At 39.1% G+C, this 25,048-nt stretch overlaps 1 protein-coding gene and 1 pseudogene across 1 annotated transcript; both read right to left on the bottom strand.

Moving 5' to 3' along the window:
• Positions 1 to 10,093: 10,093 nt before the first annotated feature.
• On the bottom strand, positions 10,094 to 11,308 carry LOC125312519 (phospholipid-transporting ATPase 2-like). Its single transcript, XM_048282006.1, has 3 exons — positions 10,965 to 11,308; positions 10,655 to 10,802; positions 10,094 to 10,348 (listed from the first exon to the last, which is right to left on the bottom strand). Exons 1-3 carry the CDS (start codon positions 11,036 to 11,038, stop codon positions 10,094 to 10,096), a joined length of 477 nt encoding a protein of 158 aa, XP_048137963.1. The 5' UTR covers positions 11,039 to 11,308.
• A 1,436-nt stretch (positions 11,309 to 12,744) lies between these two features.
• On the bottom strand, positions 12,745 to 24,148 carry LOC115754509 (annotated as a pseudogene).
• Between the last annotated feature and the right edge of the window lie 900 nt (positions 24,149 to 25,048).

Raw genomic sequence — 25,048 nt, 5'->3', positions numbered from 1 at the left:
GTCGGGCGGATCCGACCCGGAGACCCGGCACTATTCATCGTCTTCTTCAAGGGGGGTCACGGGCGCACGGGCGAGAGGAGGATCCGTTTCTTGAAGCCGTTATTCGACGAGGAAGCTTCAGGAAGCTTCGAGAACAGCCGAAGGTTAGGAGGAAAACAAACAAAAAAGGAGGCGCTCGTAAACGGAAGAGGGAGAGAGATCGGAGAGAGCGAACGGGAAGAGGAGAGGGACACCATTAGAGAGAAGAGCACCGAGAGGTCAAAGCTTGGTCGCCGGCCGCTTCGGGCGACGCCTTCCTTCGCCGATAGCATCATTCGAGTCCTCTCGGTCTCGCGAAGATTTTGAAGCCTCCTGCCGTCGCCATCAAGCTCGAAACAGGTGAGCTTCCTCGCCATTTTCCAGATTTGGCCTCTCGTAGCTTAGTTCCAACGGATCATTGTCTTTTTCTCTACTGTTTTGACTGGAAATGTTCCTGCGACTCCCCTGACTCGGTTTTTGCACTTTGTCCGTGATTCTGATGCATGAAACCTTTTGCGTCGACCTCATGATCTCATGGCCTGCTCCGAGCTCATGAACTCGTTCATTCCGAAAGCCGAAGCAATCCGATCGCCGGATAAGTGTTCTAAGTTCCGTAAACGTCGATTAACGGAGCTAATGATTGTTTTAGTTTACGGATTTGTATGCTTTGTGATAGCCGGACTCACGTGCTCGATTAAAACTTCGTCCGGTTGAGTTATAGTTACTTTGCGTCCGAAATCTTGGATATGTTGGTTCAGAGTTGATCGGGATTAGGTTTGCAGAACGATCGTTGATTCTTGTCAACGTTTCATGCTTTTTCTTTTGGGTCGCCGGAAATTGCAGGTTTGGCCGGACGTCGGAGGTCGGTTTAGGTTAGTTTGGGTTTGTCGTTCGGGTCAAGTTTGGGATATATGGATATAGGCTAGTGGTGAGATCGAATGAGAGAAAAACCGCGACGTTTTGGGGTCGTTTGGGCGTCGGAATCGACTTCCGGCGAGGCGCCGGCGAGGTTCGCCGGCGCCGATTGTCTTCTCCGGCGAAGACGTTGACCGGTCAACGAAAGTTGACCGGTCAACGAAAGTTGACCCGGTCAACGCCCGGGTGTCGCCGATGTGGCGACCACGTGGCGGCCACGTCGGCAAATTTATTGTAACAAAATAAAAGTGATCCGACGGCTCATAGGGACGCCACGTATCGAGATCTCGTTTTTTTAAAAATCAAAATGATTTTTTCGAAATTATCCCTTTCTCAGAAAAATAAAAATCCGATTTTCGTGATCGCGCGGCCCAGGTTCGGCCACGTGTCACCATTCCGATCGTTGGATCGGATTTTCGAAAAAATTCAAATAATACATAAAAATCATTTTAAAAAAAAAGAATAAAAATAATTAGATCGAACGATCGAGATTTAACTTCATTCTAATCTCGACCGTCGATTCGGAAAGACGATCCGACCGTCGGGGAGGCGCCACGTGGAGCAATCCGGTGTTTCGCTATTGTTTTGGGCGGGAATTTTGAAGTCTTGGGCGCCGAGTGTGGGACGGCGTCGTTTCGGGAGGAGGCCGGTCCGGATGTAGGTCCGGACCGGGCGGACTGGTCTGTGGACCGGGTCGACTCGGTCCGTTGACCGGGTTGACCCGGTCCGAAAAAAAAAATCAAAAAATCAAAAAATCATTAAAAAATCGAAAAAAAAATTAGGAAAAATTGTAGAAAATTCACAAAAATTCCAAAAATTCTCAAAAATTGAGGAATGGCCACAATCAACTAGCCAATCCTATTTTTGAGATTTCTTTTTCCGATCTTTCCAAAATTGACAATTTTACCCTTTAGGGGTAACTTGTCTCCAAAAATTCTCGTGAACCTTCGTAAAATGTCGAAAATTAGGAAATAGGTCTGTTTAAATGGCCAATCCTATTTTTGACATTTCTCACTTCAGATTACTTCAGAAATGACGATTTTCCCCTTTTTGGCAAATCGTCCCCAAATTTTCTCAAAATTACGATTTTGCCCCTCATGGGCGAATCACTTCCAAATCATTCTCGATCTTCTCCTATGCTTTGAATACCTTTTCTCTGAGCCAATAGAGCTATACTAGGAATGCCATGTTGATTTGATGTGATTTATCCGCACGTTATGGATTCCTTGATTTGCGCATTTACTTTGATTGATTGTGATTGCTAGGATAGTCATTTTCATCTGCATGAACTCCTAAATTAGGATCCGTACCCCACTCATCTGCATGAAATCTCGAGGTTAGAAAATTCACTCAACTTAGATACCGAAAGGGCGTCAACTCTGATAGTTGGCGTAACTAAGTCCCCGATCCCACTTCTCTAGTTCTCGCAGAATCGAATAGAAACTCCCGACTATTCGATAGGGTTTCCAATCGTACCTTCCACGAAACGATTGGTGGCGACTCCTTGGCATGCACACGTAGCACATGCCACTAGACCGCACCGAAGGTCGACTACGATTTTATCCTCCGCCGCGATTTGGGTAATGGGCCTTGGGAGAGGCCCGCGTCCGAAGGCCCACACGCAACCGAGCCGGAAGGTCGACCCATTAGCCCTCTCACTTTCCTCACCGAGATTTGGGTCGCGACACTAGTCCCCGATTTCAACTTTGTTGTTTTGTCTTCGTGTGCGTCCGTGTTACTTTTCCCGATCATCGGGAGCTAATAATGGGAAATTTCATCAGAGCCATAGTACAATAGTGGTAGAAATGATTTCATTTTAGGTGAAGTGACTGATTCAAGCAAGGATTTTGCCAAAAGGACACGAGTTGAACATGAAATGGAAATGGAGGATGCAAGGCATGATATAGAGAAAGACATCTTGAAAGGAAGGGAACTTGCTGGGGATAGACAAATTAATTAAATTGTAGAATAACTAGCTAAAATGAGATATATAAGTGCTAGAGGTTCAAGAATGAAGCAAAAAGGCCAAAGGAAGAGAGATGTAATATTGGCCCAATAAGTCCATATTTTCTTTAAGCCAGGCCCAAGCTTATCCCCAATTTTTTTCTTATTTTCTCTTTCTTCAGCAAAAGAACATGACATCCGGAGACAACGTGAGTAAAAATGAGGCTCGTTCGAGAGAGAGGAGAAAGAAAGAAGGAAAAACTTTTGCGCCTCTTCGATCCGCAAGTCAAAGCCAGCTAAACTCATATCTTCTTGCTATGCCGGGTAGGAATTTAAGTCATAATTCATCTAATTAGAGGCAATTTTCAGATTTAGGACATAATTCGAAGTCGGGTGGATTCTGAGTTTTTTGGATTGATTGAGGAGTTGATTAGCTTTGTTTATACATAAGAATAAAATTTTAGGATGTTGTTCCCCACATCATGAACTACTGAGTTTTTCGGATTGATTGATTGAGTTTTCTTCTTGTCTAATGAAAATACTTTCTTCTCCAAAGTTGTTCCCCACATCATGAACTATTGATCTTCGCGTTTACACAATTTTTTGTAATCGTTTAGTAGTTTTGCCTAGTGCTCGATGTTTAGCTCATCAAATCATTCATCGCGTCATCAAGAGATAATAAGGGCTAACAACTATCATGCTCAAATGCCAAAATCAAGCAAGATCGACAAATAAACAGCCCGCTTCTACTAAATTATGTCAAGAAAGTTGGAGTTTTGAATTTTGGATTTGGAATAATTTATGTTATTGTTAGGGAGAAGAAAACAAGAGCAATTGAAAAAAGACATGAAAAGTTAGATTTATCTTCGTGCGTTAAATATAATTCAATGTTCGATTGTACATATCATGCAAGGTATGGGCGAAAAATTTATTTCTAAATATACTTCTACAGTAAGATTTATCAACTTGTCATTAAAACTATTATGATCATGTGTTGATATTTTTGATTTTCTGCTTTTGTAGTGGCCTTTTTCATGAATTTTCTTAAGTAATTGAATAATTAATTCATGAACGAAATACGTGAGTATTCTATTTTATTTTTCAAAGTTTCATAGAATAGATGCGCGCTCATAGAGCATAAAGCGTGTATAATACAGATGCGCCACGATAAGCATAACTAGTAGATAGTAGAGTATTTTTTGTTTAATGCCCTTGTATTACTTGTGTTAGAGAATTTTCGGATGTGTTTCTTGATGATTTCACCAGTTTACCTCTTGCTAGAGAGATTGAATTTTGCATTAAGTTGATGCTTTGCACTACACCGATCGCTAAGGTACTTTATCGCCTAGCGCCCGTTGAATTGAAAGGATTGAAAACACAGTTATAGCTGGCTATGGAGCATTTGCCCTATTCCTCTCGGCTAGCTCCCTCTTCATCTACTTCCGTAAATGCTCCGTAGCCGGTACTCTTCGATCGCCATTAAGCCCGATAAAGATTTGGATCGGGATTTAGCTCCAGATTTGGTCGAGAGGCCGAAAGAGGGGATAGAGGAAAATAGTGAGGGCGACTTACCCTCACATTTGGCCAGGTGGGTAGTCCACTTGACCCATCCCGCTCTAGTCGAGGGTGGGAAGTGCCACCACGTCTACCTGGTTGGGGTTGAACATCGGACTGCGGTGAGTGTATGCAAGTCCGAGCTCTAATTTTTGGATTGATGAGAATTGAAAAGCTATTTATCTTTGTAATTGTAATCGCTTGCGGCTATCCCGTGTAGAAGTTCCGGTTGTCATCAATCACCCGATACCCAAGGTATTGATGCTATCCGATTGATGGTATATTGTGTTGTGCAATTTAATATTTTAACATTCCCATTTGAGTGCGGGCGGTTTTCTTAGAATTGTGTTAAAGAAAGGAGGCATTTCCTTGCAAAACCCAAAAGCGAGTTTCGCCATGCGGATAAAGCAACGAAGAAGCTTGGCTGCAAAGTGATCCTCGGCGACCGAGATTGTCGAGTATTGCCTCCTTATCCCTTCTTTTCTGTTGAGTTACAGCTTGTGGATTTCATTTATTCGCCTTTCTATAACTGCTACAAGAGACCTTTCAAAGCAAACATGGCCATGGGCCGGTTTGGGCCTGAAATCGGCCCATGAAAGAACTGGAACAGGCCCGGTCCCTCACAGGTCGGTTCCGATTTTAAAAAATTAGGAATCGGCCCAAAAAAATGGGGAAAGAACCGGGTTCACCCCGGGCCCCACCCCAATCCCTTATGGCCGTTGCAATTATGAAACACCCCTCCCTTCACTTTTTTTTTTTTTTTGCTTCTAAAATTTCTGTAAATACCATTCATCCCATTTCATTTTTTCTCACAATTTCTGTCAAAGTTTATCAAATTCTCTCAATTCTCAATTCTCTTAAATTCTCTCAATCCGCTGAATCCCGGCTCAATTCTATCAATTTTGTCTTCGTGTGTGTCTGTGTTACTTTTCTTGATCATTAGGAGCCAATAATGGGAAATTTCATCAGAGCCATAGTACTACAACGGTAGAAATGATTTCATTTTACGTGAAGTGACTAATTCAAGCAACGATTTTACCAAAAGGACACGAGTTGAACATGAAATGGAAATGGAGGATGCAAGGCATGATATAGAGAAAGACATCTTGAAAGGAAGGGAACTTGTTGGGGATAGACAAATTAATGAAATTGCAGAATAACTGGCTAAAATGAGAAATATAAGCGCTAAAGGTTAAGAAAAGAAGCAAAAAGGCTAAAGGAAGAGAGGTGTAATATTGGCCCAATAAGTCCATATTTTCTTTAAACCAGGCTCAAGCTTATCCCCAATTTTTTTCTTATTTTCTCTTTCTTCAGCAAAAGAACATGACATCTGGAGATAACGTGAGTAAAAATGAGGCTCGTTCGAGAGAGAGGAGAAAGAAAGAGGGAAAAAATTTTGCGCTTCTTCGATCCGCAAGTCAAAGCTAGCTAAGCTGATATCTTTTTGCTATGCCGGGTAGGAATTTAAGTCATAATTCATCTAATTAGAGGCAATTTTCAGATTTAGGACATAATTCGAAGTCGGGTGGATTCTGAGTTTTTTGGATTGATTGAGGGGTTGATGAGCTTTGTTTATACATAAGAATAAAATTTTAGGATATTGTTCCCCACATCATGAACTACTGATTTTTTTGGATTGATAGATTGAGTTTTCTTCTTGTCTAATGAAAATACTTTCTTCTCCAAAGTTGTTCCCCATATCATGAACTATTGATCTTCGCGTTTACACAATTTTTTTGTAATCGCTTAGTAGTTTTGCCTAGTGCTCGATGTTTAGCTCATCAAATCATTCATCGCGTCATCAAGAGATAATAAGGGCTAACAACTATCATGCTCAAATGCCAAAATCAAGCAAGATCGACAAATAAACAGTCCGCTTCTACTAAATTGTGTCAAGAAAGTTGGAGTTTTGAATTTTGGATTTGGAATAATTTATGTTATTGTTAGGGAGAAGAAAACAAGAGCAATTGAAAAAAGACATGAAAAGTTAGATTTATCTTCGCGCGTTAAATATAATTCAATGTTTGATTGTACATATCATGCTAATAGGTATGGCGCGAAAAATTTATTTCTAAATATACTTCTATAGTAAGATTTATCAGCTTGTCATTAAAACTATTGCGATCACGTTGTTGATATTTTTTATTTTTTGCTTTTGTAGTGGCCTTTTCATGAATTTTCTTAAGTAATTGAATAATTCATTCATGAACGAAATACGTGAGTATTCTATTTTATTTTTCAAAGTTTCGTGGAATAGATGTACGCTCATAGAGCATAAAGCGTGTATAATATAGATGCGCCCCGATAAGCATAACTAGCAGATAGTAGAGTTTTTTTTATTTAATGCCCTTGTACTACTTGCGTTAGAGAATTTTCGAATGTGTTTCTTGATGATTTTTCCATTTTACCGGTTTACCTCTTGATAGAGAGATTAAATTTTGCATTGAGTTGATGCTTTGCACCACACCTATCTCTAAGGTACTTTATCGCCTGATGCTTGCTGAATTGAAAGGATTGAAAACATAGCTATAGCTGGCTATGGAGCATTTGCCCCATTCCTCTCTGCTAGCTCCCTCTTCATCTACTTCTGCAAATGCTCCGTAGCCAGCTACTCTTCGATTGCCATTAAGCCCGATAAAGATTTGGATTAGGATTTAGGTCCAGATTTGGTAAAGAGGCCGAAAGAGGGGATAGAGGAAAATAGTGAGGGCGACTTACCCTCACATTTGGCCAGGTGGGTAGTCCACCCGACCCGTCCCGCTCTAGTCGAGGGTGGGAAGTGCCACCATGTCTACCCGATTGGGGTTGAACATCGGATTGCGGTGAGTGTATGCAAGTTCGAGCTCTAATATTTGGATTGATGAGAATTGAAAAGTTATTTATCTTTGTAATTGTAATCGCTTGCGGCTATCCTGTGTAAAATTTCCGATTGTCATCAATCACCCGATACCCAAGGTATTGATGCGATCCGATTGATAGTCTATTGTGTTGTGCAATTTAATATTTTAACGTTCCCATTTGAGTGTATGAGGTTTTCTTAGAAGTGTGTTAAAGAAGGAGGCATTTCCTTGCAAAACCCGAAAGCGAGTTCCTCCATGCAGATAAAGCGGCGAAGAAGCTTGGCTGCAAAGTGATCCTCGGCGACCGAGATTGTCGAGTATTGCCTCATTATCCCTTCTTTTCTATTGAGTTACAACTTGTGGATTTCATTTATCCGCCTATCTATAACTGCTACAGGAGACCTTTCAAAGCAGACATAGCCACAGGCCGGTTTGGGCCCGAAATTAGCCCATGAAAGAACTGGAACATGCCCGGTCCCTCACAGGTCGGTTCCGATTTTAAAAAATTAGGAATCGGCCCAAAAAAATGGGGAAAGAACTGGGTTCCCCCTGGGCCCCACCCCATTCCCTTATGGCCGTTGCAATTATGAAACATCCCTCCCTTCACTTTTTTTTTTTGCTTCTAAAATTTTTGTAAATACCATTCCATCCCCTTTCATTGTTTCTCACAATTTCTCTCAGATTTTATCAAATTCTCTCAATTCTCAATTATCTTGAATTCTCTCAATCTGCTGAATCCCGGTTCAATTCTGTCAATTTTCTTAATCGCCTTTCCGCTCAATTTTTTGAAAAAAAATGGCAAGTGAAAGCGGAGCCGGTGACAGGGGAAAGAGTCCGATGCTAATGGGGATGGGGGAATCCGATTTTTCTGAATCTCATATTCAATATGATTCTCGTGAGTTTACATGTTGAGTAGACGATGCTGATAATATCAACTATGTTCCCAATGTCGAGCACGTCCCAACGTAAGAAAGTCTTCATCCTCCTACCAACGTCAAAGAAACGTCGACAACAAAAGAGCCGGAACGGCAAGTCTAGGGGAGTACATCTAATTTATGGCAACACTTCGACAAAGTTCATGTAAGTGGAGACAAGTACAAGATAAATTGTAAATATTGTACGAAATTATAAAATTTTAATAAAGAAGACGGCTATGGAACATATCGTCGGCATTTGAGGCAAAAACATGCAATGCAAGCGGGGATGTACACCAGGCAGCAATAAATTTTCGGGTACATCAATTCATTCTTGAACAGTTACAATTGAGCAAACATTTAGCGCTGGAGGATTAATTTTGGACAACCGCCGTTCAAGATTAAATCCGGATGCGTGGAAGCTCAAGCTTGTATCTATGATTAGACAAGGCTAAATTTCGACAACAAGAGTTGGATCGAGACGACGAATTTTTTAATGATGATAATGGAGATACCACTGCCATGGGTACCGCAACGGGTAGCGACGATTAATGATGAGGTAAGTTGGGATTATCAAAAGTAAAAAAATTACATGGACTTTGATTCTTCTATCTCCATGAAGATATGTAGGCATTTAATGATAATTCATTAAGTTCAAGTCCATCCCCTCTCCCTTTTTTTCCCTCCAAATTTGATTACAATGTACAATTTAACTATAATTTATAATTGATAAATTTTTATTTTTTAATTTCATAATTTATTATTTAAAATTAAATTTTAAATTCGGAACCAGAACCTTGCCTTGAACCAGCTCGGAACCGGAACCATTCCTTCAAGGGCCGGTTCTCGTTCCATCGTGGCCACGAACCGAAACTGCTGGTTCATGAACCAGAACCGGTAGTTCACCGTCCATGGCCACATCTATCTGGATGGAGTTAGGGACCAAAAACTCATTAGGAGCTTTCCAAAGGCCGATGGAGTTTGAGGCCACTTTTTAACTCAAAAGTCCGCTTTTCGACATGTTTTTCCCCAGATCTCACGCTAACATCACTTTGTCTTCGGGCCGTTCGACGTATGATTGGAGAGTTCTTATGATACATTGTTTCATTCTGGCTTCTCAATAATGAAAATGATTTACTTCCTATTTTTAAGTTTACATTCATTCTGGACAGGTCTCCGCCGGTTTAGGCTTGAGCATTTTAGGCCCGTTGATCAGAATTGGCCTGAACTCAAATCAGAGAATAGGGCCCAAAGACCGGTTTGATCTAGTTATAACTAGATCCAATTCCCTCCCTAAAATCCACGAAATTTCTAGTTCTACCAGCTTCATTCGTCTCATTCTGCGGTGGGGGAGAAACATTATATCTATTTTTCACCGTGACGAGTATTAGTTTCCTGTCGGGAAAGCATCTATAAATGTCTACAGTTCCCTTCCTTTTAGTAACTTTGAAATGAGGAAAGGCAATTTCTATCCTATCTACAGATAGTAACATCATATAGTCGGTAAAAACTAAGTTAGAACAGTAACAATTGGTAAACTTCAGGCGTAGTTAGAAACCTACTATATAACATGCAGTTACTCGTAATTCATCCATATTATCCGTAAGCAATTATGATAACTGTCTAGGCAATGACATGGTAACTGGTAATTACGATTGAGCGCTGTCCTCAGACAATGACACGGTTAAAATGCATAGTGCAGGTGTTCCTTCTAATATACAGACTCTAATTATCTCCATACACAAGATCGGTCCTCCGAAAAAGCAACTGGATAAAGATGATGCTATACAAGTTCTCATAGGATAAAGGAAGAAAAAATATGGTAACCTAGTTATCCTTAGAATTTCGCAAGCAACTCGAAGACAATCTAGTCGTATGACTGAAATAAATCGAACGGGGTTCCGGCCCCTAAAGAATTCCTGGTGGAATCAGGAGAATCCGAAAGTCAAGGCTTGTAAACGGGATTTCTGTTCTAGGGTTGCGTGATTGACAATGGAGAAACGGCTCTCTCCGTCGACCTCGCTTGCGGTTCAATGTTTCCCAGGGACAAAATCGGTCCCCCATGCCTCCCGCTTGCTGGAGTTTATTGATTTGACTAGGTCTGTATGTATATCTGAAATACTTCAGAGCTAGAATAGGACCCATTCCTGTTCTGACTATGACCTGCAAGATGGAGATTAAAAAAAAAAATTCGGTTAGAAAGAACGCATGCAACCTTAATCTAGCATTAACAGTGCATTTTGGTTCATTGCACTTTCCAGCTCATATTGCTTAGTGGAGATATAGAAACAACGTCCGGTGAGAAATATGCCATGTGGTAATTATTTCAGTAACCGATGCCAAATCATCTTAATTTCGTGCAAAAAACCTGAAAATCCTCATCTATAGAATGGCATCGCCATACTTGACTGCTCAAAAGAAAGATTATTGAACCCAAATAAAACATGCATCAACAAAATGATTACTCACCAACATAATTAGCCAGTAAGATGGTTGTCGGCACAACTGGAACATTATCGTGTACATCCCTGATGAAGGGATGGCACTTAACATCAAGTTGATGTAGAATGCAAGCAAATTTCCCCATATGGCGAGATGTTGCCATCTAGTGAACGAGCTGCATTTGCAAACGAAGTTTAAGGAGTTACCAATTACAAAGAAAAAAACTCCATAACGAGTAACTCAGCATGAAGCCATGACCCATTAATTTTTTCGCTAGGAAGATCATCCAAAGAAGCCAAAGTTATAGTAGCAAAACAGTGAAAATCGTGAAGCTCACTTTGCTTCCAATGCCACCACGAACCATTGCAACCATATACATCCAGAGAGTGCTACCATAGATACCCCCTCCATTTCGCTCTTCTCAAAAGCATATGCATGTATGCTGATGGCAAATACAACAACTGCCAGCAATTAAAAGCCACAATCATTAAACACAGAATAACAAGCAAGAGCCAGCAGTCAATCAAAGAGTGAAATGTCCAAGTGCTTTAGTTCACACGAGGCAGAATCCTCTAACAGATTACAATGTATTACTTAAATATTTGGCCTTCCAAGGAATGGAGCTGGCAAATGACTGTCGCATTTCTAAAGATGACCTTCTCAATGTACAATCACATAGCCATGACTTCGTTTTATTTTGAGGGCAACAAAAAGGGGACTCATGTATTACTAGAATTCCATATCGATAAGAGAATTACTAAATTCCATACTCATACAATAGCACCTTCGATAGTTTTCCAAAGTTCAGGGGGTCACCATAAGCTGTCCCTAATTAGGTCAACAGACATTGTCCCTAACTAGGTCAACAGTACATGATGCACCCACAAGTTCATTATTAGGAAAATAGCCATTGGATCACAATTCACCACATAAAAATGACATTGTTTCAGGTATCTACAACTGCAAGATAGAAGAACAAAGATGTTCTCAAAAAGGTCTTGTTAACGAGTGCCCCCGGGGCACTGGTTAACTGTACTTCATAAGGAAAAGTTTTCATTTCCAATGCACTGATTACATGTAACAAGAGAGAGAGCATGCATTCGACATCAAATAACAAACATTCTTTTATTGGCTATTTGATAATTTGCTCCAATCTTTCTTAAGATGCTTGGCTCAGACTCCTAGCATGTGAATGGCCATATCCTTGCCAACTTAGGTTTGTTGTGCTACACGACATTGCACTGACTAACGACGAGCAAGCTAACAACAGAAGTGGAAGAGTGCATTAGGCCGAACCAATATTACGTGAGATATTCCAGAAAATGCAACAGCAGAAACATCTTCAATGTAGAAATTATTCATAGACATTAAGGATGGAGATCATTTTCCAGCAAATGGCCCCAGTTAGTCATTCATGGTTTTCCACACTTCTTTAATTCACTTTCACTAGGCGTGTACCAAAGGAGAGACAAAAGAGGAACATGCATCAAGAGTGGCTGGAAAAGGCAACTAGACATTGCTTAAACCAATGAAAGCAAACGCGAGCACGAACCATTTTCCTTGTCATTCAGGAATGTCCAGGCTCATCTTCTAGTGTCAGCATTTTAGTGAATAACACACATGAATTTCAGATGACTTTCTGCTACGCTTCAATAACTCGAGTCATAAACCGTATTCATCCCTTTTCAATTGTCCGGGTAAGGCTCCCTAACAACTGCTTTGCCAAGTTGGAACCTGTTTAGCTTATGACATACAACTATTCTAGGTACAAGTCTGAAGACCAGTGCGAAATGCAAGGGAGACTTTGGCCCACAAGAAAATCTCAAACTCTGCAATCATGAGTTACCCCACATAATTTCAATGCTATGCTGCATGGCACATTTCCAGGAAGAGAATGATTGAAACTGCAAAAAATTGTCTAATGAGAAAAAAGGACGGTGAAAAACACCATGCAACTACCAAAACCTCACCTAAAGAAGGAAATTCATGAAAGGAAGATGGAATTGCAGAAAGGAATAAAAAAAACGTGTTTCTGTTGCAGGAGGAAGACGAAGGGGGTGCAGGGTTGTGTCATCATAAGCTGACAAAGGACATCAACCAAATGTAATACAAGACATCTAACAAGAATGAATGAATCTCATGTAAACACCAACCTGAGGATCCCATGAAACCCACTACACATCCCCATCCAAATCCCCACCAGCTATTTCATCGGTCAAGGAACGTGGTCCACTAGTAGGGAAAAATATGGCATACTTGGAATTTCCCACTTTTGTTTCCAGATCTTCCACTTATGTAGCATTCAAAACATGAATATCTCTAAAATGCAGACCAGGATTCCGGTATACTAATACCTTCCCCGAAATTTGTCCACTGTCACTGCATTGATGATTCAAGGCAAACATTTAAATAGTGGAATCCTGAAACAGCATTATAATATCAAAGCCCCATAAGTAATCACACCTTTTCCCTGAAGTTGTATCAAACTCAAACGTGGGGTCACGAGAACCAGAGATGGGATATCACAAAAGCAATACAACTCAAATGATGTTTAAACACAATGGAGGCATGTCACTAAAACAAACATCTAAGCCCCAGACAAGCATAGCTACAGATATTAATGGGCAAACTGATGAAAGGAATAAGCAAAAGCACTTACAAATGGTATTAGAAGGATAGGGCAGGATTGCGATTATTTTAACAACTAAAATGAAAACCTATGCATACCGAATACTCGTGAAGACTGACTTTATACTTCCTGAGTATAGTAGCAACCATAGAACGTGATTTTACTTCGAAACATGAACAATAGCAAATCTTTTAACCAGTTGGCTTTTTAGACTGAACACTATTTTTGGTCATCCTATAAAATAGAATACTGTAATGGATGGTAATGAAGCTACCAATCAATGTGGAAGTAGATCCTGCCAGACGTGAAGGATTTCTAGCTTAGACATGCTGCTGGGAGAGGTAAAACCAATTGTTTGATGCCAACTGCCAGCCAACACTAATTCTTATAAATTTCTAGTACATCTATCGCAAATATGGAGGATCACCAACAAAACTTTGCCAAAAGGGATCTATTTCCTAAATGGAAAATACAACTCTTTTATAAGCATTAAAAAGGAGAAATCACTTGTAAGGGGTCCTCACAGAATTCATACTATACTTATGAAATTCTGTGAAGTTGGATAAAAGTAAACATTATCCCAGTCAAATAAGCCCAATCATATGCAAACCAAAATTTTGGTTTAGTCATTTCCCCTATGGAACGGTTAGAAGTTATTCCATATCCAAATCAAGCCGCTATAAAGCCAAGGGATGCATTCTAAAGTTAAAATTACTTAAGTAACTGTTTCTCTTAAGTTTTCTTTAGCAGGCTCGTGCTAAATAATAAATCGAGCATGGAAAGATGAGATGCCGAGTACATACAGGATGATACAAACTTCATCACTTTTAAGAATTCCTGTGGGATCGGCTGTCCCCATTAGATACTAAGAATCTGAAATAGGAATTCTTCCTCCTTTCAAACTCTTCTTTTCCATCTTCGTCAGTATGGATAGATGATGCTGTAGGTATGATTCGTCCAAAGGAATCCCAGATAAGATTATTCTAGCTGCATTGAAACCATCCATATCACCATGGTTCACCGAAACTGCTCATACAGTAAAGATACAAAAAGAAAACAAAAGGCAAAATGTCTAAACATCAAATGGAAATAAAATGAAATATGCAAACCACAGTAAAAGGAGCAAAGGTAAACAAAATGCGCTTTTATACTTTTGCATATTTGAATTCCAGAAAAACGAAAGAAGCAAAATCAAGAAAAAAAGATAATAGAGAAAAATATTGGAGAAAATCTCTTTTATCTCCAGAACAGAGAATATTTCAACAGTCCAAATGTTCAGAAGAATACGACCTATTAAAGCTGCTCATTTTCCAGAGAAGACACCATTTGCATCTCCCAGAGCATTCTGCAGCATGTCCAAAAAAAATTCATTCAGGACCCTCCATAGCTTAAGAGTGCAATCAAAATCTTTAAAAGATATACAGTTCTTGGTTTATTGCTGCATCTATGAGGACCAAGGTTTGATAAGTTCCTCCGAAAAGGTAAATTTTTTTATGGCAGAATAAGGTCCAAACAAAAAGCAATGGGTTTGGGTAATTAACCATAATGCAATCTTGATTTCACCCGTTAAGAAATCCAGCCAGTTTCAAACACATAAGACTTGATAAAAACTGACGAATGACCAATATTCTATTGTTGAATCTACAATTGTCCTTTTAAAAAAGTCAGCCATCTAAAGAATCACATTTTTAAAACTGCTAATATCATCTTTAAAAAAAGAAGAAGAAAAAAAAAAGGACAAAATCAGGATATAGTTCATATATTGGCTTCACAAAGTCCATGATGCAAAAATGGCTTATGCTGTGGCCAATTATTCAGAAAATGCCAAATCTCCCTAACATTTCTAAAATTAAATAGCAGAAGTCTCAAAATTTCAGTCTCAGGGGTACAACAAACCGCTTATTCTTAGTTATAGTGCATAGATTGTTCCATGCATTTCTTTTCATACAATTGAAAATTCTTCTCAAGGAGTTACAACATCAGGAGGTAGGGCACAATTCTCTCCCTCCCTCTCTCGTACTCCCTCCTCTCCCTCTCCCCCCTTCCCCTCCCTCTTGTCAAAGAGTAACAGCATCAGCATTACAAGGTAGGCCACAACTCTCTCTCTTGTCCAAGAGTAAAAGCATCAGCATTACAAGGTAGGCCACAACTCTCTCTCTCTCTCGGGAGGACATGGCTCCTTTCCCAAGTTGCCACTTCTAAGGTATTGCTCATATAATGTTACTTTAAAAGGCACTAACAAATACACAAGTTACATACTCTGCTAAACCAGTTGACATGAGAAACATGTCCCGTGTTCCAATTAAATACTGAAAGAACAGGAAAGCTGCAAACTTTTCTGTCAGTTTCTATAGGGGTCCTTTAACGAGCCAACCACAAAACAAAATCTTAACACAATGATGAGCGACTCAAATGTATAGGAGGGCAAAAACCCACAGATAACACAGCGATGACAGTACTAAGGTCTCAGGTGCCATATGAACCTCAGAGAGTTTATAAAACCAATGATAGCTTACTGGCAGAATATGTTGGTCGTACCTTGTTGCTACTATTTCCAGTAATCAACTGTCCTGACATCTGAAAGCTTAGGATCTTTTCAACCTTGATCATGGACGGTCAAATATGAAATGTATGAGGTGGCACCTACAGATCAGAATTTGGCCAAAACAATTAGAATCCAAGTTACATAGAGAATTATTACAGGTCAAGAGCTAAAAACTAGGATCATCTTACAGCTCAAAGCCGAAGTGATCCTAAATAGTGCAATGTGGATTTTCCTATGCAACCAAAACACTCTAACAACATCAATTATTCAGCCTAGAATCTCAACAAATTTCTGCAGATAACATAGCCTGTTCCACCAGAAAACATGTGACTTCTATTGCACTCTCATACTGATACATTATACCAATAAGCAGCAGAAATGCACTTGGAGAGCAAATTTAATTCACATCATCCACCAAAAGCAAAATCGGTTAAGGCTTGTGAAACCAGTCTGGAGCATAATTTAATGGAATGAAAAACCTACTAAATACATAATATCACATTAAAGTATTTATGTTATTTTGCTAATATTTTCGCAGGACCAAATAACATGTGTGGAAAAAAAAAAAAAAACATGAAAAAATCAATTTCACTTCCACCAATTTATACCCCGTTGTTTTTAAGTAAATAGGACATAACAAGAGAAAGTTATAGAATCTAAAATAATAAATGAATTGAAAGCAGAAGTACATGATAGGACATGAACACTCCAATATTCAGGTACAGAAAATAGCATAATACTGCCAAATGTTTACTTGCTTATTAAGCAGAAGAGTACCCTTGACGGGTCTACCATCATTGAATAGACAGAACTGAATCAGCAAAGGCTGCAATAGTCAAAAAGCAAACATTCAACCTGTAAGTACTCTATAATAATCAAGCACCATCACAAAAAAGAATATCTCCATCAACTACTGGTTCACATATGTCCTCCCTATGTTTCTGCCCATTGTCACTGCAGCCAGCAAATCTATAAACTTCTAGGAGTTCAACTTAAACTAAAGAAAAAAGACAATTTCCGTCATATGCCTTCTTAACAAATTTTCCCTACAAAGTGCACAAGAAAGAAGAAGAAAGCCACACACTCTTGTGGGCCTTGTCATACTGAGAATATCTCAAAGAGCTCCCCAGAAGGGGATGGCCTTAGTTTAATTCTATTCTTCCCTACTTTTTGGAACATGTCAATTTGAATTAGGGAAAGAAAGGCCTAAAGCAAGATACGAAAATCATAATATTAAAACAGAAGTAATAAAACCATAACTCCATCACTACAGTAATTGGAGAACGTCAGTCACTACTGATATAAAAGCAGGCATGAAATTCAAAGGCAACTATTCAATGCTTAGGGAAAAAATATCTTCACTATTACATGTATAAAAGAATTGATCACAAGAAGGATCGCCTAACATTGCTTTATTGCAGTACAAACAACTTGCCAAACTGTGTCCTGCTACACCTAAGCTGCAAATTCACATTGCGCACTGCTTAGATCCTCATTTGTTCAAATTCACTGCATGGTTTGCATTTCTTAGCCCTTTTGTACAGTTACTACTACTAGGCAGTCCAGTAATTCATCATACCCAGGCAGCACCATCCTATTGCCAAACGTAGCATAGCCATTACAGTGTCATCATGACTGTCATCTAACGACCTAACCCACAACCAACCATAAATGACATCACCACGCACTACCAGTTTTCCTTTTTCATTGCTATTATTATGTTTTGCAGGACAGTCTCTCTTGCACAGCAAAAGGAAGATACAATTAATATGATACACCACATCCACAGGTCACAAACCTCAAAAGCAGGAGTTATCACACCGCTTCCCATAAATATATTTCCAGGACGCTTCAAAGCTATGTCCTCAGATACAAATCCAATTCCATCGGTATGTATAAGTGGCTTTCCCTTCTTATCATAGATGGAATTTCCATCTTTATCCTGCGATTAGATAGGAAAATGATCATACTAAGCGTAGGAGAGAACAAAAATAATATGTTTAGATGACACCAAATTTTCATTCATGACAAAGTCAAACGATAACACCTTGTACTCCTCATCTTTAATTGTCTCGATCCTCACACGATCCTAGTCAACTTCCAAGCTTTCAGTTTTGGACAAGATGAGAGACAACCAGTTTACTAGCAGACGCACATCATAAGGATAGAATATAGTTCACGCAAAGTTCAGATGAAAAACTTCGACAGCAACGAATCGTATCATATAGCGGGATCTGCTGGACACTGCATGTGCATGTATGAAGAAGCATCTTGCTTCATGAACTGTTTTCTTTTCCCTAAGTGCCGCACTCTCCATGCAAACAAAGTGACACTTCACAGAGGATGTAGTAGGGTCTCTTTTTTCTCTTCTTTGCCTCCATCCTTAAACACTGATTAATTACCATATCAAAAAAGGTGAATAGATTATTGGCAGTTGACACATGTATTCAAGTCTCATTGCAGCAATCAAGGCTCCAAAAATTAAGGTGAAATAGAAACCAAAATAACAAAGGAAAATCGGGAAAATAATTTGTGAAATAGAAACCGAAATAACTAACATGCCAACACTAATATGTGCTGATGCAATTATCATGACTGTGCATCTAATTCTAGAAGCAAGTTGAGCACCAAACATGTCCTGTAAATGTATGCAGACCAAAACAATCCCCAGGGATGTGAGGAGAGAGCATTGTGTATTTCATAGTGTCAAGAGATAAAAGCTCGCACAGGCATGGAATCCCCACTTCACTAATAAGAATAATCATCGTCAAATGGAAAACGAGAAAAAATTATCACAACCAAGATTCATCTGGTTAGAATACAAGCTCTCCCAGCAAATTTACGAGTATACAGAAATTTTGGCAAAACAACAATAAGACTGAATGCTGGAAGCTGCTTGTCCCAAGAGTACAAGCAGTCAGGAAACAAAAATTATGCACATCAAGTGTATGTCAATACTTAAAAAAAAAAAAATTGCTTTTTTCATGCTTTTAAAATCTTTCTGAAAATTTGAAAATGGGAAAAAAATGTTTTGGAAGAACAATGTAAAAATTATAATGGCTATATATGTCAACATTCGAATATATGAAAGGTTTCAAGTATTTTGCACTAAATAAAATCAAATTGTGAGATTGAAAAGACTTTTTACAAAAGTAAGAGTTTATACTAAATACAATTCCAATCAAATTCTACATTTCCTAGCAAAAGTAAAGGCAAAGGGAGTGCAGAACAAAAGAATATACAACTACATGAAAACTGCAAACTCATGCTTGTATGAAGCTATATTTTCCCTTCCCGACCAACAAAAAAAAAAAAAAGGCTATATTTTCCCTTTCAATATTAAATTGTATTTGAGAGCTGCCAAAGAGAACAAATTACCTAGATACAAGCCAAAATAGAATGTCATGATTGATTCTTCTGATCATCATTATAATGGTTGTCTTATTTAATGATACAAGTCGCTCATGAATTCACATGTTCTGATAAACACATAATAAAAGTATAAGAATATGAAACACAACAACAAAAGAACTGCACAGAAAGAGCACAATCAATGAAACTTACCGAAGAACTTGTATCGACGGGAACCGACAGGAATCCTTTGCAATCTTTTTATATATAGTAAAGTATCAGCAGAACCAATCAGTCTGCTTCTTTTATCCGTCGTTTCTTCTACCAACTTGACAAGGAGAACATTCTCGTCTCCTAGTGCCTTTTGTAACAGTGTTTTCACCTTATTAAGGTAAGGGCCCTGGATGCACACATAGTCTCAAGCATCATATTGAGAACCTAAAATCATGATGATTTTGTTTGAAAGGGTCCTTAAGAAACTCTCTCAACAGCCAAAAAGGGAACTAGTAATTCCCAAATGAATTGCCTTACTTGTAGTACATGCAGTCACTAAGGAAACAGAAACCTTCTTTATTATGTATGCTTAACAAACGCTCTTGGGCAATTGGCGACATGATTCAAAAAGTTAAACAACATTTCTTGTTGTCACCAGAAGAAGCTGCACTGTGAAATAAATAGATGGAACAGAAGAAAAAGGACACATTCAGCTTCAGACGTGCAGAAATATTAATGGAAATATCCAACTCCTATCCAACAGCCAACAACTCAAAGCACTTTTTTTCCCCATAAATAACTTGATCATATCAGGATTAATAAGTCAGATCACCAAGCCGGTGTTAGACAACTTCAATGCAGCAAGACCAAGCAGGGATAGTGAAAAAGATGCAGGTCAGCATTCTGCCAACGTGCACCAACGGATGCACTTACAATATTTTCAATTAATGGATCACCCATTTGCCCTGTCTCTTGAATTGAACTCAAGATTTATTCCATCTATAGGATGCATGCCGGCAACTGCAATATACGTGTGCATCCGAAAAAGAGGAAAAATAACTTAAGTGATGCACTAATCCTCCACTGTGGAAAAACCAGTTCACCACTTATTTGGGAAGAAAGAGCCATTGCTGATATAACCTAAGAATCAGAATCAAGTATGATGGCATACATACATGTAAAGCCAAGAAACTTACTTTAAAATGATAGCACCCCTGAGGTGAAATGTTGCAATGGTAGAAGTGTCTTTCCAGAATCCTAGTCAACATACTGAAAGCAGAAACAATATAAATGCATAAATAGTTTCAGGTTACAAATAGATCTGATGATAAGGAATATTAGAATAAAGGGCCACTCTTTTTCCACTCCTTCTTTGGCTAAAACACTCCTCGACACATTAATTTGACAATATCACCCTTTGTGGGTCCTTCTTTTTAGCATCCCTCTTCTGCCAAAACGGTTCATCCACCCCCTCCACCTGCAAAGGAGTGGAAAAAGTGCCATTTTCAATTCTTTAGGGGGTGGATGAGCCATTTTGGCAGAAGAGGGATGCTAAAAAGAGGGACTCACAAAGGGTAACATAGTCAAATTACTGTGTTGAGGAGTGTTTTAGCCGAAGGAGTGAAAAAAGCGCAACCCTAGAATAAATAAATAAAATAATCTTAAAAATTTTTACATATATTATCCCTTTCCAAGTCAAAATAAAATAATATATACACATATAAACATACATGATTTGTTCCAGAACTATGTATTCCTAAGTTCAAGCATCTCTAAACAAACTACGACGGTTCCAGACATTTGCTTGATAAGAGTTCAGAATTAAGTTTACATTAGATATAAAATTTTGCACTAATTAGTCCATGAGATCAGTTTCTACCAAAATGTCATCATGTTTTTTCTCCTGGCACCTAACATGAGAGATGTGATGGAATTAATAATTTTATTATTATTTGTTTTGATATTGGCATTGAAGAATGAAAAGAGATTAGGTCTTTCATTCTCTATAAAGATATCTGGAAAAAATTCACTTGTTTAGTCAAACAAAGAAATTCAAATGTGAAAAAAGATGAAGTAAATGACTGACTTCTTCACTATTCTAAGATAATAAACATGACAAGTTTGTGGAGGACAACGAAAAATGGACTCCATTATGCGAAGAGTGAAGACACCACCATGAGAGCTGACAAAGAGAGATAATACACAGCTAAAGAGGGTCCACACCACATCCATGCATGGGAGCCAAAGAACCATTGTACTTATGAGAGTGATTATTCTAGTTGTTGAATGCCACATACTACTCATTAATGATAAGTTCAACAACCACAGATCTCATGAAAAAGCTGTCTTTGCCAAACAAGCACTGTGACTTCAATATCGCAATACAGAAAGATGCAATCATTTTTGTCAATTATGAGGATTTTCAGGGGAAATTAATAAAGGATCACATTGCATTTAATAAAATTAAGATAAAAGAAAATCCTATGACATAGAAATGCTAATATCAAGTCACTCTTTTGTCCTTAATGCATTAATGTTTTAGGAATGCTGTTGCAAGCAGTGTGATGTAAAACGTTATGAATAGAATCACTCAATTCTATGTTTGGGAAAAAACCACCAAAAACCCCGAACTATGTCAATTATGACACATTTATCCCAAACTTTTTTTTGTGACACCAAAAATCTCAAACTTTTACTCATGTGACACATTTACCCTAAACTTTTTTTTGTGACATCGAAAACCTTAATCTTATACCCGTGTGACATATTTACCCCAAAATATTTTTTTGTGACATCGAAAACCCTAAACTTATATCTATTGACACATTTACCTCAAAATTTGGGATAAATGTGTCACATGCCTATAAGTTTGGAGTTTTTAGTGTCACAATAAAAAGTTTAGGGTAAATGTGTCACACGAGCACAAGTTTGGGGTAAATGTGTTACATACATACAAATTTAGGGTTTTTTGTGTCATAAAGAAAAGTTTGGGGTAAATGTGTCACAACGAGCGTAGTTTAAGGTTTTTAGTGGCTTTTTCCCTTCTAGGTTTAGGGAACAAACTACAAAATCCAACAAGCCTTAAACTCTATTGATACAGTTTTCTCCAACAGACAGGGTATAATCATCCCAACCAAGCAACATTGCCATCATGATGTTCCCATAAAAAGGAAAATCCTATTACAATGCTCCAACGCTCAAGGATTATTGCATTAAGATATTTGTATCCAGGCACATCCAAATGCCGGCTTTTAGATCCCATCGTCCATCGTAAGACGTAAGAGACAATACAATGGCACACTACACAAGCAATAGTTCATTAATTCCCTCATGAACTGTGATCTACAATACTCATCCCGTTTTACAGTAAATTTGCAATTAGAACACTTGCATGGACAATTCTACTTCCATGTTTACATATTATGTATAGAGATAAACCCTCCCTCCCTCTCTCTCCCCCTCAAACGCACACACACACGCACGCACATATTTGTATTTTGGCTGCTATCTTCTCAAATATTTTAAATATGTGTAGAAGGGACTAGTTTTGGAAACTATGGACAAATGAATCACTTCCTAAAGGTTACCTTACAACGGTCGTATTTCTTGACATGAAACTGTCCAACGGCGTTCCAGATCGCTTCCTCAAGTTCAATTATTCTGAGATCTTTGAGCAGTCGAATCCTATCACTGTCTATGGCATCTTCAAGATTTCCTTTGCATAAAATAGCAGCCCAATATTCTAAATATGCAGAGCTGACATTCAGACAGCAACTAAAAAGAAAACTTACTCCCTGATGTAGTTTAGAATGAGAAATGCTTTTCTAAACTCCAGTTCGCTCAAAGCATTCAGGTGGGAGCTAACTGCTTGTCCATTCCCATTTGCCAAACTAGGAAGAAGTCTCAGACTTCCAACCTGTTGATCTCGCGCAGGAGAGCTAGCAAATCCATTGTCTAGCAGAAAAATGCCCAGCTCAAATTTTCTGTACATACTTTGAACAAAATATCTTGCCAGACAAATAGCACCAGAAGATGAAAAGAAGATACAGTTTTGTGCATTAGTTTTTTTTTTTTCAATTTCCAAACAATCACACAAGTAACCAAAGGCCATTCCATACGATTCAGTCACTCTCACCACAAGAACGGGACAATGTACATAAAACAAGAAAAACCACCGTATCAGCACAATCTTTTACGCATAGTTCGAACAATCCATGTTCATCAGTATATCCAGGAAGACAAACATGATACGTAGGAGCAAGTTTTCCATTTGGTAATAATAAGCACTAGCAAACAAAGGCAATAGTAGTACATATAATTCAGTCGCTCTCATTACACGAATAGGAAAAAAAAGTATAATATAAAAAGCAAAGGCTCCCCCATCTCATGCAACATTTATGTCTTTTATAACCAGTCACTATCATCTCTCCGAACATCTCACAACTCCAAGACAAATCAAATCGGATAATCTGAACAAGATGTTAAAACCGCAAATGGTGACCACAATGGAACTTCCAAGTTTGCGATGATTGACCATCTCCTTTTTCTGTAATTTCTCCGAATTAAAAGCACAAGAATCACGAGCACGACCTCCACGCAAGGAAAAAAAAGATTTAAAGCTCCACGAAAAAGAACATCACTGACCGCGCGACTTCATCACAGAAGAACGAGCCGGACTTTGATCATTCAAGGACACGCGAACGATCTTCGTCGGAGACGGCGAAGGAGAGAAGCCGCTTGCCGTTTTCGATAATGCGCGAGATCAAACCGTCGATGGACCACTTGACTTTCGTCGCGGCGGTCGACCTCAGGACCAGAACCGCGGCCTCTTCGCGTAGCGAAGCAAGCTTTCTCCGAGTCGACGCGCTCGGGGGAGGCTGGGAAGGAGAGGAAGGAGGAGGAGGAGGAGTGTTCATCCCGATCGACGAGTGAGTCCGACCGAGAGAGTGTGGTTTCTGAGCTTGATGGACCGCGACGAGTGGAGTGACCCGTCTGCTGTACTATTTTGAAGTGCCGAGCAAGCCATTTTTTTTTTTTTTTCTTTACTCGGCACTTAAGCCTTTTTAATTTTTTGTTTTTGCTTTGCTCGGCACTCTAAGTGCCGAGCAGGGGTTTGACCTATTTTCCAATATTTTTTGGACCCAAATTACAAAGGAAAAAAAAAAAAAAAGAGGAGCTCGGTGGATTTTGTGCAGATTGAGCAATGCATTTCTATTTTTTAAATTTTTTTCTTGTTTTCTTTTAATCATTTTTTTAAGTTCTATTTGATGAGGCCGCATTGCATCATACTTACGTGTGTGTGTGTATATATATAGACGTCTGGACTCCGAGAAAAGCCAGCGAACGAGTGAGGCGATGGGACCACGATGACGTCATGTTGAGGCGCGTCATCGTGGTCATGTCGCCTCGCTTGTTCGCTCGCTTTCCTCGTAGTCGAGACGGGTAAATATTTTTTTTTTTTACATAAATATGATGGTCCACGACCCCATCAAATAGAACTTAAAAAATGATTAAAAGAAAACGCGCCTCGCTCGTTTGCTCACTTTCCTCGGAGTTGAGGCGCATAAATTTTTTTTTTTACGTAAATATGATGCTCCGCGGCCCTGTCAAATAGAACTTAAAAAAAATGATTAAAAGAAAACACTTTTCTCTCGTTTGCTTGCTTTTCTCGGAGTTGAGGCGTGTAAATATTTTGTTACGTAAATATGATTGCTCCGTGGCCCCGCGAGCTAATGCCGTCACCTCACTTGTTCACTCGCTTTCTTCAGAGTCGAGGTGCATAAATATTTTTTTACATAAATATGATCCTCCGCGGCCCGTCACCTCGTTCGTTTGCTCGCTTTCCTCGGAGACAAGGCGCGTCATTGTGGTCATGTCACCTCGCTTGTTCGCTCGCTTTCCT

This window comes from Rhodamnia argentea, chromosome 7, assembly GCF_020921035.1.
Source record: "Rhodamnia argentea isolate NSW1041297 chromosome 7, ASM2092103v1, whole genome shotgun sequence".
NCBI classification, from domain to species: Eukaryota; Viridiplantae; Streptophyta; class Magnoliopsida; order Myrtales; family Myrtaceae; genus Rhodamnia; species Rhodamnia argentea.
Note: the sequence above shows the minus strand (reverse complement) of the source record. Positions and strands in the feature narration are given on the sequence as shown.